General features: G+C 40.7%; 1 protein-coding gene across 6 annotated transcripts in view; it reads right to left on the reverse strand.

Annotated features, from left to right (window-relative positions):
* The window catches only part of rap1gap2 (RAP1 GTPase activating protein 2), a 123,658-nt gene that overhangs the window by 21,865 nt on the left and 84,268 nt on the right, over positions 1 to 17,525 (reverse strand). For 3 of the 6 annotated variants that reach the window (XM_023961596.1, XM_023961599.1, XM_023961598.1), the window contains 3 exons: positions 15,532 to 15,616; positions 5,864 to 5,899; positions 1,219 to 1,251 (listed from right to left, as the gene is read on the reverse strand). In XM_023961596.1, coding sequence (XP_023817364.1) covers positions 1,219 to 1,251; positions 5,864 to 5,899; positions 15,532 to 15,616 — 154 coding nt within the window. Of the gene's footprint in view, positions 1 to 1,218; positions 1,252 to 5,863; positions 5,900 to 6,024; positions 6,121 to 15,531; positions 15,617 to 17,525 lie in introns of those variants that run through there. The other 3 variants (XM_023961600.1, XM_023961597.1, XM_023961601.1) reach the window with 3 other exon arrangements.

Consider the following 17,525-nt stretch of genomic DNA (forward strand, 5'->3'; position numbering starts at 1 on the left):
GTTCATGGAAAGCTACAAACACAAACACAAAGATGTGATGGACTTGGACTCCTTTACTAAAATGATGCAGATCCTTAAGCCTTAGTCAAACCCCCATGAAGGGGGGTAGACCTGTATGACTGCTGTGGGTTGTCCGGGCCTGTAGAGGGTCATGGACAAGAGTAGGTGCATCTCAAGGGGAACACAGGTGTGTCTTGCAGTTACCTTGAGGCTTTTGTGGCCAACTTAAGGGATATCATGAAAATGTAACGTATGATTGTCGCAAACGTGGTGGGTGTATCATAAAGCATTTGTCAGGCCATGCACCATGGAGTATAGCTGATGCTGTCGTACGGTGCCCTAACGCCACACTCTAGTCGATAGTGAGGTTCTGGTGGTGGTCAGACGATGAACGCACGGGGTGTGCAGTTGATACCTGAATGACCGCAGGATGCCCATAGGATAACCATAGGATTAACAAGCATTAATAGGCCTTTTGCTAAAGAATACACATATATATATATATATATCTGTAGGACATACTTCCATCTCACCTAATTCACACTTCCTTCTCCTTATGTGTTGTGTTTGTTCAGTACGACCTGCCGTCCGCAGTTTGCCAGTAGAAACACGAACAATTTGCTCCACTGGTTTACCAAGCGGTCTATGACCTTGATATTTCCTGCGCGACACCTGCGTGCCCCGAAGAGCTTTGCCCATTTTTCACCCGCAGACAGCATGTATCTACCCGTAAGTGCAGTTGTGACTAAGACCTTATAAACACCTGTGGTAGGTGTCACTTTTTGATTGTCTGAGAATTGTGTTAAAGCTAGTGAAACTTGACTAATTGCTTTAACTGTGTGCAGCCTTAAATGCCGCTGAACAGCTTCTGAGAATGCAGGGCCATGGCAAGCCAGCTATTTATATTCTGCAGCAGCAAGAGTCAAGGTATTGGCAGGCTCCATTGACAGCTGGACGTCTTTCAGCTTGTAATCAATTGGATCAAGAGACTATTGATTTTGCACTTCCAAAGGCAGTGAGAAAAATCTGAAAAACCTTCGCAGGGGAGTTCAAAATCTTTCACAAGCAGACAGATGAGGGGCAAAAAAAGCAACCACATACAAGACCAAAGGAGGGAGGGAACAATGAAAGCAAAATGCATCTGGATAGAGGGAGCATCAAAGGACAAACTCATGAGATCTACAGAGAAGATGTGAGGGAGGGTGCGACCAGCCACACCTTCCATTTTTTGGTCTCTTCCGCTTTAGGGACCTTATTAGTGTCCGTTCGCAGCGTGAGGATAGAGAAGAACAGGGGTCAAACAGCAGAGTCTGTGCATAGCATAACATGTCTTGACACATGGTATTCGTCACTGTTTGACGGCAAGAACAGGTTTTCACCAGTGACTGTATATAAGAACTGGACCGAGTGAGTGTGACGTCACCAATTGAAAATGGTTAATTTCTGACCCCAAAGAAATAAAGTCAATTCAGTTGCCATTATTTATTCGTGATATAGCCATTGCCATGTTGGAGCCAAAAAACGTCAGTAATTAGTGATTGGTCTGAGTTGGTCAAAATTTTTATGGCAACCACTCTCACCAATCAGGAGTGAGCACGTTGGAAGGCCACACCCCTACCACTTGTTTAGGAGAATCTGTCAATCAAACGCTTTGAACAATCGACCCAAGACCACCTACTTTTTTGAGGCAACTTGAAGAACTTGAGCTACAGAAAAAAATCTCTATTAGCGAGAAAATGTTAAGAAAAAACAAAAAAAAACAAAAAAAAAGTAGCCGAAGTCTATGGGATTTCAGCATTTGGGACCAGTGGGTACTTTCTATTTGGAATGCAAGAGGGAGGGGTCACCAGGTCTAGTTGTCATGTACAGTCAATGGTTTTCAGACATGCAGACATAAATCATTTTCTTCACAATTGAAATTTCTTCATTTATGATGCAGCAGCAGTGAGCCGCAGCCTGGATAGCTTTATCATGTCTTATGTGTGTAAATACACAAATATGAAAGAAGGAGGGTTTGGATAAGATGTATAGAATGTGGTCAGTTATGAAACAGGTCCTGACTGTGTGTTTTGTTTAAACACCCACCTCCAGCATTAGCTGGTCTACCGGCTGCAGCATTCAGCACATGAGAGGTCACCCTCTTCTGCGTCATGTCTGCAGATGTTTTTGTCTCTCTTAAGTGCTTGTTGATGGAGGCAATCATCACCAACATTATGAGATGGATCATAAAGACCCTCTTAAAAAGTTGCAATCTCTGGTACTATCACAAGAGATGAATAAAAAACAGGTAAATAAAGAAAGGAGGAAGAAGGAAAGCTCCTCTAAGATTCCAAACATCTAGATTTACATGACCTCTAATAATTTGGGTCTAATCTAAGACTTCAATCAGGCTGAAGGAAGACCTTTATCCTACTGATTTGGCCAAAGGACCCTCAAATTTACCAGAAATTTATTATTTACTCACTTCAATCAAATCACCATCCTGTCCCAAAACAATGTATTGCTTACTTAATAAGTTTGAATGTCAGATGTTTCGTCCTCAAGGAAGCAAAACTATTTCTGTCTTGATTTACGTAATATTAACAGAAACAAAAAAGCATTTTTTTAAATATTTATTTCCAATAATTATGACTTTATGTCATGGAACTTTTGCTAACAACTGATCTGTTCTTTGTTGTTCATTTGTCATCTTCATTTTATTTTGAAAGTATGTCACCTTTGTGCTCTTGGTTTGGTTTCACCCGTCACATTTAAAATCTCGTCCACCAACAGGATGTCCTTTGAGTTCAATGATGTAAACTATCTTTCTTTTAAATGTTTGCCAGTTTGGTTTATTTGCTTACATTTTCCATGGGTGTAAACTGGTCATCCGTGAACATACGTGGAAAAAAGTGAGAACAGTTTTGGTTCCTTACATGAAATGTTGACATGTGTCACGAATGAACCACATTAAAACCATGGAAGTATGAATATGTGTGAATAAACCACCCAGAGAACAGAACCTGCACTTCATTTAATTTTTTTATCTTGACTTTCAGAGACAACTGAGCAGAAACCGCATCACATCAGCACCATGGTTAGCGACCGCCCCGGGCCCTCGCAAATGCTTCGTTTTAATTATACAGTCCGGTCCCACTGATCCGCACCTGTTTTCAAGTCAAGGTTGTGTCACACTGCCACCATGTACATTTTGCGGCCTTACATTGCTAGGCGCTAGTCGAGGAGAGCCGCCATCCCTGGCCCCCGCCTGTGACTCACCTTCCACCTTGCATCAGACACCGCCCCACGAGAGAAACACGCATGAACTGCAACCGACCAAAGATTTTCAACAGCTCAAAAAAAAAATTTGTGTACAGACCCGTAAGCTGAAACCCATGACCAACATATGTGCACATCAACGAATGACGGATACAAAAAACGCTTATGAATTACGTATATCACGCATGTATCACGGATGACCGTAGTGTCATACGTGGACAATGCACAGATTGTACGTAGAGACAGTGTGACATGGCCTTAAGGGAGATTTACCAAATAAACTATGTTTAAGGTATGAAAAAATTATACACTATGTTACCAAAAGTGTTGGCTCATCCATCCAAATGATCAGAATCTGGTGTCCTAATCTCTTGGCCTGGCCACAGGTGTATAAAATCAAGACTGTTTGTGACAAACATTTGGGAAAGAATGGGCCGCATGGGCCAGCATGGAACTGTCCTAGGATGCCACCTGTGGAACAAATCCAGTGCTGAAATTTCCTCACTCCTAAATTTTCCGCAGTCAACTGTTTTCTCTCTCAGAAGAAAATGGAGAAGTTTGGAAACAGCAGCTCAGCCATGAAGTGGTAGGAGAGGGGTCAGCTGATGCTGAAGCACATAGTGCAAAGAGCTCGCTGACTTTCTGCACAGTCAATAGCTGCAGAGAGCTTCATGGAATGGGTCTCCATGGCCGAGCAGCTGCATCCAAGCCGCACATCACCAAGTGCAACGCAAATCGTCGGATGCAGTGGTGTAAAGTGAGCCGCCACTGGACTCTAGAGCTGTGGAGACGCTTTCTCTGGAGTGATGAATCACTCTTTTCCATCTGACAATCTGATGGACGAGTCTGGGTTTGGAGTTTGCCAGGAGAACCGTACATTTGGGACTCCATTGTGCCGAGTGTGATATTAGCTGGAGGAGGAATTATGGTATGGGGCCTCTTTTTCAGGACTTGTGCTCTGCTCCTTAGTTCCAGTGAAAGGAACTCTGAATGCTTCAGGATACCAAAACATTTTGGACAATTCCATGATCCCAACCTTGTGGAAACAGTTTGGAGCGGCCCGTTTCTCTTCCATCATGACTGTGCACCAGTACACAAAGCAAAGGTCCATAAAGACATGGAGGACAGTCTGGTGTGGATGAACTTGACCGGCCTGCACAGAGTCCTGATCTGAACCCGACAGAACACCTTTGGGATGAATTAGAGCGGACACGAAGAGCCAGACCTTCTCCACCAACATCAGTGTGTGACCTTATAAATGCGCTTTTGGAGGAAAGGGCAGAAACTCCTAGAAACACTCCTCAACCTTGTGGACAGCCTTCCTAGAAGAGCTGAAGCTGTAACGGCAGCAAAAGGGGGGCCCACATCATACTGAACTCTACGGGTTAGGAATGAAATGCCACTTCAGTTCAAATGAGTCAAGGCAGGTGAGCCAATACTTTTGGGAATATAGTGCACCTCAAGAAAAGGGGGGACAATTTAGTCAATGATCACATTCTTAGGTAGCCAATTTAAAAAGGGTGTATGTGTAAAATTTAAAGTTTGGTCGTTAAAGTCAACTTTATTCCTCACAACAATGAAAGCAACAATTCAAACTACTTCAAACAGACATTAGAGAAGCTTTTGTTGAACATGTTTGATTTTAAATAACACATATTTTAGAAAGAAAAACTAAAAACGTTTTCTGAACAGGTGGTATTCTATGTAAATTCATCCCAACAGACAATTTGTCTTTGCAGAAAAGCTTACATTTTAATGTAAATTTTGAAAAAGTTCACATTGGACTGCGGGCATGGTAAGGCAAATATGATACAGCATGGAACTCAGAGTGGAGAAAAGTTATTGACTAAAATTGTTAAGCTGCAACACCATTTTACCTTTGGACCCTAGTTATCACAGAAATTGTAATTTAAATGACACACACAATATTGACTTATTACATTGTTATGTCAACACAGCACATTTCTAAGCCATGCATTTAATTAAATTCTAGTAATTGGTTTTCTAAATTACTTTTTTTTTTTAAATGTTGTAAGCAATGTAGGTTTAGAAGAAACCACAGGAGGAAATTCTGTTTTCTGCAGAAAATCATCTTTACCTGCAGGTATTAACATAACACCCACTCAGCTCACGGATACATTGTTGTTGGCAGGTAATTATAAAACTGCTGCTATAATTCTTCTACTTCCTCCCTTTAGCCACTTGTACATATTTAGACATTTAACTTATTATTTCTTTGTAGCTTTTACTACTTTTCCTTTTCATCATACTATGCATGCTGACAGCTAAAAGCCTGAGCCCCACGGGGCCTTTGGAGTGCAGAGTGGTCCCACACAAAGAGAAGTAGACTTTACTGATAAGGAAAGAAAAAAAATCTATGTATTCCTGGCAGACAAAGAGAAAATATTCAATTTAAAAGCTCCCTCCCCATGATCAAAGAAAGAAATAAAACCCAGAAGTCACTGAGGGAGTTGGAAATACGTTTATTTTAGTCAATAAGTGACACGATAAGCCCTGAAAATACTCACTAGTGGCTCAAAGAAGGATAAGGCAGGCAAAAGTAAACACATTTAGGGGAAATATGTACAATTTAGAAGCTTCCTACCTGCATTTTTTCCAGCATATCGAAGAACTCTGCAGACTGAAACAGAAAAAAAATAAAAAAGCTTAATAAACAAAGTGAGACAAAGTCTCATTTGACATAATTGGCTTTTTGCTGTCCTTAATTTACACCTCAAGCAGGTGTTTTAACCCTTAATTAACAACCTGGCCGTCTGAATGTAAAGGTCCTACATGGATACATGGATCCTGGCAGGCGCAGAGCTGCAGCTCGCTGTTTGCAGCTGCGCAACTTCACCGTGTCAAGAGGGCAGGGAAGGTCTCACGCCCACATGTACACACACTGATAAAGAAACCACTTCCTCGGACGGCAACACGCCCAGAAACAACACACACAGGCGTGCACTCACACTTCTTCTTCCCAGGAGTTTCCTTCTCGCCACATAAGCAAGCTGTGAAGGTGATAATGGCTGACACATTTGTTGTGTTAACATCCTGCCATGCTTTTACCCAGGCTGCATGCACAGGTAAAAGGTGACACACTTAAACATAGCAGATTCAACAAAGTCAACTTTTTTGACAAAAAAAGTAATAAAATTAAAGGATCCTGACGAGCATCTTCACACTTCCTCTGTTCTACCCGAGGACATAAAGAAAATTAAGCCTAAAATTGCATTTCAGATTATTTCTTTATTCAAATCGCTGTGAATCAGGAGCAGAAGAAAAAATTCAATTTAAAAAAAGAGCGCATTTTTGAAGCTATCAGCAATATGGGGAGGGGGGGGGGGGGGGGGGGGTTGCTTCAAGTCAACAGTCTGAGTCCACAACTCCGAGGCAAATTTCTGATGAGCTCCTGCCGCTCTGCAGAAACTATGTCCTATTAAACGACATGGGCTTTTAATTTTGGCTAAAAACTGCATAATCAGAATTTAGAAGACCACTGGGAAAACTGAAAATGGATGAAAAGACGATCAGAGTGGGAGTATGGAGAAATGAAAACACCTAAAGCAGGAAAACCTTGGGTTTGACTGGAGCTGCTGTGGACCAACTGTTTCATTCCAAGTGTACCTCTGTGTCTTATTAGAAATTGAAATAATATATTAAAAGTTCTACACCTTCACTCTAGTCAGAAACTAAATAAGCTTAAACATGCTGTAAACTGATGCAGACCTGTGGAGTCAGCAGAACAAACTACTATGTCGGTTTTCTTAGGAACTTTGCAGTCATGTGTGTTTTGCCTCTCCAGTGTAAATATGCCTGTAGGTGGTGCAGATCAGAGCAACCAGCAGAGAACAAGGATACTGTCATTCTAAACCATTATAAGCTTCACTATTGGACTTTTTACCTACTATACTGAGACAAAGCGAATGGTGTTCACACTTCACCTTTTAGTTGGTTCTGTTCTTGCGTGATCATACTAATTTGTTCTCAGCTTATCATTTCATACTGTTTGTTTTGTGACCTTTTCGTTGCCTTCTAATGAAGCAACTTCTGCGCAGCTTATCTCCAGTGGCAACCTCAAGAAGAACTCAGGGGGCCGACGACATCGAAAGCTCCCCTGTTTAAGAAAGAATGTGCACGCGTTCATGTTAGGTCATCAACTAAAGCAATCGAACGGATAGAAAAAGATGAAAAGAGAGACTGGGAAACTGATGAGCACAATCTCACTGTTCCGACTTTCATATAAAGAATGTTGATAAATTCATCAATTACTGTTGAAGAAAACTTCTCAGGAAATATTTGATACCAGCATCCTTGAGCTTTAGTCACATGCACTCATTCAGGGGATTGCTGCAGGTTTTTGGGTTGTCCATGCCGGTCATAGAGAGGAACTGTCACATCTAAAGGGGGAGCACAGGGGTGTCTTGATGCTTGGACGGCCACCTCATGTGGTAAGTGTATCATAAAGTATTTGTTAGGATAATTTAAGCTGCTTGCACTTATGACAGACAGGTGATGCTGCCGTACGGTACCATGACGTCATACTGTGGCCGTTACCAAGGTGTGTGTACTGGCTCATTACTTATTACGAGCAAATGCCGCACGCTGATCTGTAAGTGTGGGCATGACGGGTTTCGGAAGCCCACCCAAACAACACTGTGATTGTCTAATTTCCTAATTTCTAACAATCAAGCTGCACCAAGGAGCGCACACTTATGTGAGCAGCATTAACGGGCTCCTTGCGCAGTGCAGGGGAGGGGTAGAAAAAAAAGGCTGCGTAACAGTTTGCTGTATTGCTATTTCATGCCGACCACCTGTGTGCCCCGTTCAAGTTTGCCCTTTTTTTGCCCTCTGACTCTTTCTCTCTACCCATAAGGGCAGTTGTGACCAAAGCTTTATGTAAGATGCTGATGCTACTACTGGAAAAATAATGGCATTTAACTGACCTGAACTGTAATAAACTGATTTAGAGCAATAATTAATCGAATTCTCTAACAATCTGCACCCAAGTGGACTGATATGAATTGATTTAATCATAGATTATAGTGAGTCAAGTGAGAAGGTGCAAAGGACAACAAAAACCTTCAGTATGGATGTAATCAGACTGGACACATTTGGTTCGCTTAAAGTGAATCAGAGTTTTTCTTCCCAGATAATCTGGAACAAATTTTTATTCTGAATACAGCCAAGCGGACCAAACCGCTCTCTGATCCATCTTTGGAGGTGGTCTCGATTTGTTTCCAATCGGACTGAGCGTTGGTTCACTTTGAGATTTCTCAGTCTGAATACAATCCGTCCTCAGAACGGACCAACTGAACCAAAACGGCCACTGTAGCCGATGGTCACGTGATCCAAACACAGCCAGAATGTAGCAACAGATGAGCCGGAGACAAATCTAAAGCAACGATTGCCGTTGTGGGTACCGGATGTTCTCGGGTTGCCGGATGTTCTCGGGGTCCTTCGGGGTCCTTCGACCAATGATGACGTCACACTATTTGATTGGCTGTAAGTTGCCATGACCAATGAGTTAACGTCGCTAGGTTTTTTTTAAAACTTTATTGACAATTGCGGTATCATACATTAACAATGACATTAACGTTAACAACGAACAATAACAATGTAATGAATATTGCTTCGAAGATCAGTCACCATTGCCAAACATAACATATTAACATAGAAAATAAAGAATAGAGGGGAAAAAAGAAACAATGAACATAACACACAAATAAATAAAAACATAAGTAAAATAAAATAAAGGAACATAGAAAAAATCTAAATAGTCTAATACTAGTTAAGTTAGGGGTACTCGTGAAGCTTGTATTTCTGTTAAAAGTTATAAAAAGTGGTTTGGTCTTCAAAACTTGACCTCACCAAGATGGCGGTGCTCTCCTCCCATGTGGAACCACGTGATGTCTCCTCTAGTGATATAACTCATTGGAAGGAGCCTGAAGGACCCCGAGAACATCCGGCAACCCGAGAACATCCGGTACCCACACCGTGTATCAAACAGAAAAAAGGGTCCAACTCCTTATCTGTTACAATGATGGTTTTAACACAGCTGAAAACGCTTTTTACATGCTTTTCTGTGTCTCGTAATGCGACACGGGACAGGTGCTGCTATGATGTCATCCTAAAGGCTACCTAGTAGTTCCTTAACAGAATTCTCTTATAAACAATGCCATAACACCACAACGATGAGAAACAGCAACTCAATGAAATGTGGTCGGATGAAGGCCCATTAACACATTTTTTTATGTGATACACATTGCTGTTCACTGTTTTCCAGACAATCTATATGTATTAAATACAAGTATCAGTGTAACTTCTTAGTTGTCTTCTTGCCAGTAACCCTCTGCAGCATGCCTCCACTGGACCAAAAAAGCGAGTAAAAAGTGCTGAGCCTGACTTTGACACAGGCATATAAAATTGATCAGCCCAATATAAAGTTTGAATAAACTATCCCTGAAAAGGACTGCAAAGCGTAAGACTTCTATAATTATACCATATATATACTATATTTGCTTTGCCCTGCCCTCATAATTCCTAGCATTCCTAATATAAATGATTTATATTAGGCTTTGTGTGAGATACAACACTAAAAACACTTTGATCATGTGCATGCATTGACCCTGCGATTACTTGCTGTATCAAATCTATATAAATATCAGAGGGGGATCTATTAGAGCTTTATTAAGAGTTTCTAATTCATTCTTTCTCTAGCTAATGTGGTTTTAGGTTGGTTTCCAAATTTCCCAGCTATCAATTGTTGACTTTATATGGGAACTGGACTGAGTGACTCCTCCCCCACAGCTTTCCAAATACCACTGACTCCAATAAATCAAAATTTCTTCTTCACCTCTATAGGTAAAAACACAGCTATTACTCAGCCATTATATTTCTCAGAATAGCCATTTCTGCTCTGCTACCTTTCTTTATACGAATTCCTGCCAGTCCTGTAGTGCAAGTTATTATTAAACTGGCCAATCAGATGGTATAATAAAGGTATATGGTGCCCGCTGGCCCCCACGTCAAACGTTCTAATGTTTGATTGACAGATTCCTCCAAGGCCGCACTCAAGTAGGGGTGTTAAAAAATCGATTTGGCAAAATATCGTGATAGTTCATTTGCCGATACTTGTATCGATTCAAAATGTTGTCAGGATGATATTTTGTTAATTACTTCTGACCGTCCTTCAGTGTCAGTGTCCACTTCCCCCTCCGACCGCTAGTTGGCAGCAGAGCACACAGAGCTTCTTTGAGCAGCTCTACACCACACGAAACAACAGGAAGACTGCAGCTAGAGGCAGCTTTTTTCATTGTTATGAGACGTGAACTACTTAGTGTTAACTTGGGATGGGTACAGAACTGAAACTCTGTGCCATGTTGCTGTCAGTAACATATAAAAAGGCGGATTGCTGTGCTTTTTAGAGGCTCAGATGAGAATGAGTGAAGCACTGCAGCTGCACAGCGGCTAATAAGCTAATGCACTTAGCATAAACCAAAATGCAAAATGCTTAGTTTACTTCCGCGTGAGAAAGCGTGGCTGCAGCGGTTTAGTGCAGATATGTAAACAAAGCATCTTTGTCACATTAAAGGAACTTTCCTTCATTCTGTCATTCAAGTCCTTCTCTATGGATTATGTCCAGTTCTCAAATACAGTCAGTGGTCTCAACACGCAAAAAAGAAAAAGAAAAAAAACAAATAAAAAAAAGAAAGAAATGCACTTAAGAGATTGCAAGCACAACACAGTTTAAGCTTCAAATTTAAACATTTTCTGTTGTTTTTTACATTATAGCACCCAAATAAAGACTGAAGGTGACCTTTTTGGCCTCTGACCTCTACTACACAATTATGTCTACGATGGCTACATCACTACTCATCGCCCACTATGCATATACTGTAGGTCTTTTATTAATTAATATATGTCTGTATCTTTTGAATGATATCTAAGTGCATGTTTGGCTTGATTCCTGAGTTATGAAATGGTGTTGTGAAACGTTTCCACATGTAGGAGTGAAGCGTCTAATTATAGGAGAGCGAAAGTGTGGAGAGTTGAGGAGAAGCTAAATCAATCCCAGCAATGACTCTTCATAAGAGTATCTGTCTGAAGAACCATCCAGAACCACAGAACACTCTGTGGAAAAGTGAGTGACATGCATTCACAGCTGTGTAAGCAGATACCTGAAGTGTTTTTCTGTAGGTCATCAACCCAGGAGAAGGAAGGACATCTTTTAGCAGTAGCAGTCACGTCACAGAGGTAACTCACAATGAGAAACTCAATCAACAAACAACTGTTTTCATGTCTGATCTGGCTTTTGGTCAAAAAGACTTACCGTCACCGCAGCAGCAGAACCTACTATTTATATGCGCTGTTATTCTTGTGTTGCTGCTGATCATCAACTTTGAACTCATTGTGTTTTTTTGCTTTAGTGCCTTCTGCTTAAAGCAAGAAAGTCCAGTCAGACAGAGGAGCTACTCATTTGTGAACAGGTTATTCTGGTGTGTTTGAGTCTTACAACTCTCACTTCAACATCTGACAAAAGCAGGCGGGGACAAATGTAATCCTGCTGTTTCAGTGACTTTAAAAACGTGGTTAAGTGGTAAAGAGGGAATATGGAAATAAAAAGGAAAATCCTCTTGTCAAATATTAAAAAAAAAACAGTTTTCATCGACACCCTGGAGCTCAGTACAGCCTAAGTCACATGGAACCTCTAAGGTGTTGACGTGACTGGGTGCTGCAGGTTTTTGACGAGAGGAGCACAGGTGTGTCTTGCATTTCCGTTGAGATTTATACATCCACATCAAGCGAACTCATGAAAACAGAACGTACCATTGATGGGGGTGTGGTAAGTGTATTGTGAAGTATTTATAAGAATAATGTCAGTTCCACCCACTTATGAGACACAGGGTGATGCTGTTATATGGTGACCTTGTGTTACACTGATCATTATAAGGTGTGAGTACTAAAAAACACTCTGACAAACTACTTTTTTAAGCAGTCTACAGTGTTTGTGGGAGTTGAAAAAATGAAAAATCAGTACGATGTTCACTACAACCTGTCACCCGTAGCATGCTGGCAGGAAAAAGGTACATGAACATGATAAGGCAGATAAACATTGTTATGTCTTGCGTGCCCTGTACAGGTTTGCCCATGTTTTGCCTGCAGACAGCCCGTATCCACCTGTGAGTGCAGTTGTGACTAACGCTATGTGGACACCATGCGTTCAAGCAAGCACTTTCAATGAAAAGTCGACGTAAACATGCGTGAATGCGCGTAACTGGCTTCTGGATTCAAATCTCTTGCCTTCACAAAGGAGGTTGTTCTCCAAAACCTTGCAATACATGGCCCCGGTCATCCTCTCTTTATTACAGTCCAGTCGTACTGTTCCATGTGCAGACCCCCCCCCCCCCCCCCCCTCCCACATAGCATTACGCTACCACCCCAATGCTTCACAGTTGGGATGGTGCTCTTGGGATGGTACTCATTCTTCTTCCTCCAAACACGGCGAGTGGAATAAACACCAAAAAGTTCTATTTTGGTTTCATCTGACCATTTGACCTTCTCCCATGATCCTCCGGATCTTCTAAATATCCAAATAGTCATTGGCAAACTTTAGACGGCCTTAGAAATGTGCTGGTATAAGCAGGGGAACCTTCCGTGCCATGCGTGATTTCAAACCACAACGTCACCTTGGAAACGGTTGTCCCAGCTCTTTTTCAGGTCATTGACCAGCTCCTCCCCATGTAGTTCTGGGTTCTGAGTCCTCACCTTTCTTAGGATCATTAAGACCCTACCAGGTGAGATCTTGCATGGAGCCCAGTCCCAGGGAGACTCACAGTCATTTTGAGCCTCTTCTATTTTAAAATATTTGCTCCAGCAGTGGATCTTTTTTCCACCAAGCTGCTTGGCAATTGCCCCGTCGCCCTTTCCAGCATCATGGAGATCTACAATTTTGTGTCTGGATAATAGGTGGAGTCTTTATTGTTTTGGGTGGACAGGTGTCTTTATGCAGCTAATGACCTCAAACAGGTGCCTCCTTATTTATTTATTTTTTTTTTTTAACTTGTCCTGTCCAACAGCTGAGCAGACAGATGAGAGCTGAAGGCCTCTTGTGTTGGACATATTTTATTTTAACAAAAGGGGTTCTGAATCTTCTGACAAACCAAAGGTATGACTGAATAAACCCCTTTGGTAATCGAGGCCGAACTTTATTTATTTTAATTGGAATCTTTTGTGTTGGACCAGACAGAAAAGGAAAGGAGGGAAGTCAAACAGGTGCTTCTGATTTAGAATATTAAGTGGAGTGGAGGTGGACTATTTAAAGGCGGACAAGCAATCTTTGAGGGTCAGGATTATAGCTGACAGACAGGGGGTAGACAAATACATTATTGAAAAAATCATGCTATGTGAACATGCGCAGTGGACGTGCACCTATAGGATGAAAATGTCTCTCCATGATTTTATAAGTGAGAGAACTTGTTAAATGGAAATATTTATTTGCCCCCAAACCTTACCAGTATGTGTAAAGATCACTCAGCAAATATTCATTTTTTGCAGGTGCTATCACTGAGATTAAAAAAAAAAAGATTGGCTTTGACATCTTATGCACTCAGACACATTCATTATCGAAACAGAAACTGTAGTTGTGATTTTTTGTCTTGGATAGACAAATCAGACTTTAATCAAGTAAATTTTGAACAAATAGTAAGTATTATGAAAAAAAAATGTGTTGGTGTTAAAGTTTAGAAAGCTAGAAATAATGAATTTCAATCAAACATTTGTCAATTTTAACTGTATTTTCTGATTTGCATGTCTTCTTGAAACAAATTTGCATTTCGACATTGATGATACAATCCTTGTCATTAAAGTTTGCAGCATAATTTTTGGTTGTCACTGGTAATTATAAAAAAATCCTTTTATTCAGAAGGACATTGATATCTTCTGGCTATAGTTTCCCCCTTATAGCCATTTTTCTGTCAGACCCTCAATCAAATCTTCAATTTTTCTTTGTGTTGTTTCAGACTCAGGAAGGATGTTTCACTTCAAGGTTATGTCTTTGTGATGAAAGCAAATGAGCTTTTTGTGTGTTAAAGCACTTTCTTCCTAGCCTTTTTTAAGTTCAAATGTTGTACATTACAACAAAACTCTTATCATTTGTCATTTGTTCAAAAACCCACTTATTTTAATAGTATGCTGCTTTTACTAGCAGAAAAGGCTTCTTCTTTTATTGTCTGTTCTGCATCAGATGTGCTTTTCTGCTCCTTATGCAAACATGCTGTTATCATTCTGAGCATTGAGTGATGAAAAATATCCCTAATTGTCCTGTGAGCAAAGAGCAGTTTGATTACTGTCTGTCTGGACAACATCACATCTAACAAGCTCCTATGAGCAATGAAAGCCCGGAAACTTGAAGATCTCAAGAGACGAAGTATGCAAGCTCCTTCGGTCTGATGGCCTCAAATTCATTTAGATTTCCTCTGATCAATGTTTCTATTTCGCTGCTTTGATTCCATCAGACTGAGAGTAAAGCCTTCAACCGTGTCCTGCTGTAATGCCGCAGGATTCGGTCCACTAAATACAGCTTCAATTGCTTTTTGAGAGGAGGATACATATTGGCCAGAAGGGGGACGTACAGGAAAGGTTCACATCAGAACCGCAACAAACAGAAAAAATTGCAGATTGTAAAAAATCTATTTTTAAGACCTTAAATGCTATGGGGCAGTCTAAATGGCTGCTGAAGTGTTTATGGACAAGGAAAATGTTAAAGGGATTGCACAATCCTATCAAAATAATGAAAACCCATTATTTCTCAACAAAAATGTAAAGACTGAGGTGCAGGGCAGCAGGTTCCTGCAAGAGCTTTGAATCTTGGACTCTCATTTCTACTGCCTGAAAAGGTAATCCCTGTATTAATGTCAAGTAATCCCTGTCTGGAAGAGCTGGATTTAGTTTGCACTGTGATGTCACTGTCTTCTCCTATCTTTGATGAAAAAGATGGAAAATAAGAACCTTCCTGTACTTGAAAGTGAACCAAGATATAACTGATGTTTATAAAGATAATGAAAAAAAAGAATTGGAAATCAAAAAATGTCTATTTCTATACATCCTTGAAAAATTGTAAATGGGATATTTAAGGTATCTTCAGGCAATAGAACTGATTTTAAAATATACACAAATCGTAAATATAAAATGTGATAAAAAAAAGTAGAAATGGTCCCTTGTGTAGATCTAGTTGTCATCTACATAAAAATGCTGCGCCTGTGCTAGTCTTACCTTCATGGTGGGTGGTGCAGTGCGAGGTGGTGATGGGGGGCATTCTCCAATAGGGACGTTGGTGATATTCAGCAGCTCTTGTTTCCTGAAGGAAATGAAATAAAACATTTATTTTTCATCTAAGGATCCATAAAGTTGTAGTTGTATCTATGTGGCTCAGAAAGTTTTCAAGTATAGCTTCAGACATGACTTAGCTGCAGCTTTACCTTAATTCCTCCTGAATGTTTTAATGTAAAGGCTGAATTAACTCCCCTGTGACTATGGATTCACAAAGGCTTCACCAGCATTTAATGCAAATATTTGCATTCACTTCTCCATAAGCAGGTCCAGATTTATTTGTTGGAATATGAATTTATTTTTGCTTATTTCTTAGTTTGTTGGCATGGATGTTGAAAGTAAAAAGCATTTCAGCATATGCACCAGTGTTGGCGAAGAGGCTATTTTATTCTGTAGTCCCTGGATGGGGGTAACTGTGTCTTCCAAAAAACAAAGTACAATTCATTCATTCATCTTGTATTTTGTCCCTTTTGGGGGTCACGGAGCCTATCCCCGCCACTCGTGGGTGAAGGCAGGGGAAAACATCCTGGGCCGGTTGCCAGTCCGACGCAGGGCCACAGATCACATGCACATGGGGCCTTCTTGCTGTGAGGCAAGAGTGCTAACCACTGCGCCAATATTGCAGAAAATATGAACACGCAAACTATATATATCCTACTATGTTGTAGTAACTATTTAAAGGTCATGCCTCACAGCTGCATTCAGGCTTCTGCAATAAAAACTCATGCGTTCACGCGTCCCTACCCGTTTTTGGGCTGTAGGTACAAAACACCCAGCGATTGAACACGCATTGAAAGTTAAACCAGTTGAGGGTAGCATCCTTTCCAATTCATGGAAGTACCATCCATTCAAAAATCAATCATGACAGACAAATGAATAATTGTGGTTTGTGCCCAGCTGGTATTATATGACGCTAAGTCTTTCATATCTCAGAATAAAGCTGTGAAAGCCTGGAGCGAGATTCACCAGATTTGCACAGCTTCAATATTTCACAATAAGCCTCTTCCAATTGGGAAAACATAAACTAGTATCGGGTAGCGCCAGTCCTGAGTGACGACCGTATACTAAAAGGACGTTTAAGAACCCGCTTATAGCACATTCTTGAACGCACCACACGTGACCGGGGTGTACACAGTTTCATGAAACATCAGAACCAAACAAAGCTTAAAAAAAAAACACCTTCATTAAAGGCCATTAAAAGCCACATAAACAGGTGTGACACTAAAAGAAAAAGGAAAATTGGCTTTAACCTATCAAATAAAACATGATTTATTCAAATATTATTGTCTTCTAGTTTTTACTTGCTGCACCTCCAGCATTGTGATTAAAACGTTAGCATTGTCAGGCTCGGCATTTCAGCACTGAGGGGATTTTATTCACAAAGTTGTGTTATTTGTCACCTTTACAGCTAGTTGACTGCAGTGTACACTATAATTTAATCCTAGAGTCATTAAAGTATCCCCACTTGTAGTTTTGTTTCAGCATTGAAGTACCTTAATTGAGGGTTTTTTTAAAGTAAGACTGTTGAAAATGTGCTTTTTAAGTGGCTCTTTTTGTGAGCTCAGAGGTACAGAGGCCAGTGAGAGACTGAGGGGTCATTTGGGGCGAAAGGACTATTGCCTTTTTTCATTCTTTGTATCATAGCTCACTCAGATGCATGGGCTCTCATTAATGAGACCAGATGACATGGCTGAGCTGTTACCGGGGGACAGCAGGAAGATTAACTTTTTGTGATAGAGTTCTATTTAGAGAAGCAGCCTCAGCTGTGATGTTCTGTAAAGAACAGTTGTCCCGATGAATGCAGGGCAAAAAAATAAAATAAAAATGTAAACAATTGAGCTAAATCCATTCTGGACCTGCTCTCTTACTAAACACCACAATAAAAGCACGTTGACGTTTCTCTGCTCCTACAGAGGTCCACAGCTTGGAGGTTAGTT

The sequence above is a fragment of the Oryzias latipes genome, chromosome 13 (genome assembly GCF_002234675.1).
Source record: "Oryzias latipes chromosome 13, ASM223467v1".
In the NCBI taxonomy this organism is placed as follows: domain Eukaryota; kingdom Metazoa; phylum Chordata; class Actinopteri; order Beloniformes; family Adrianichthyidae; genus Oryzias; species Oryzias latipes.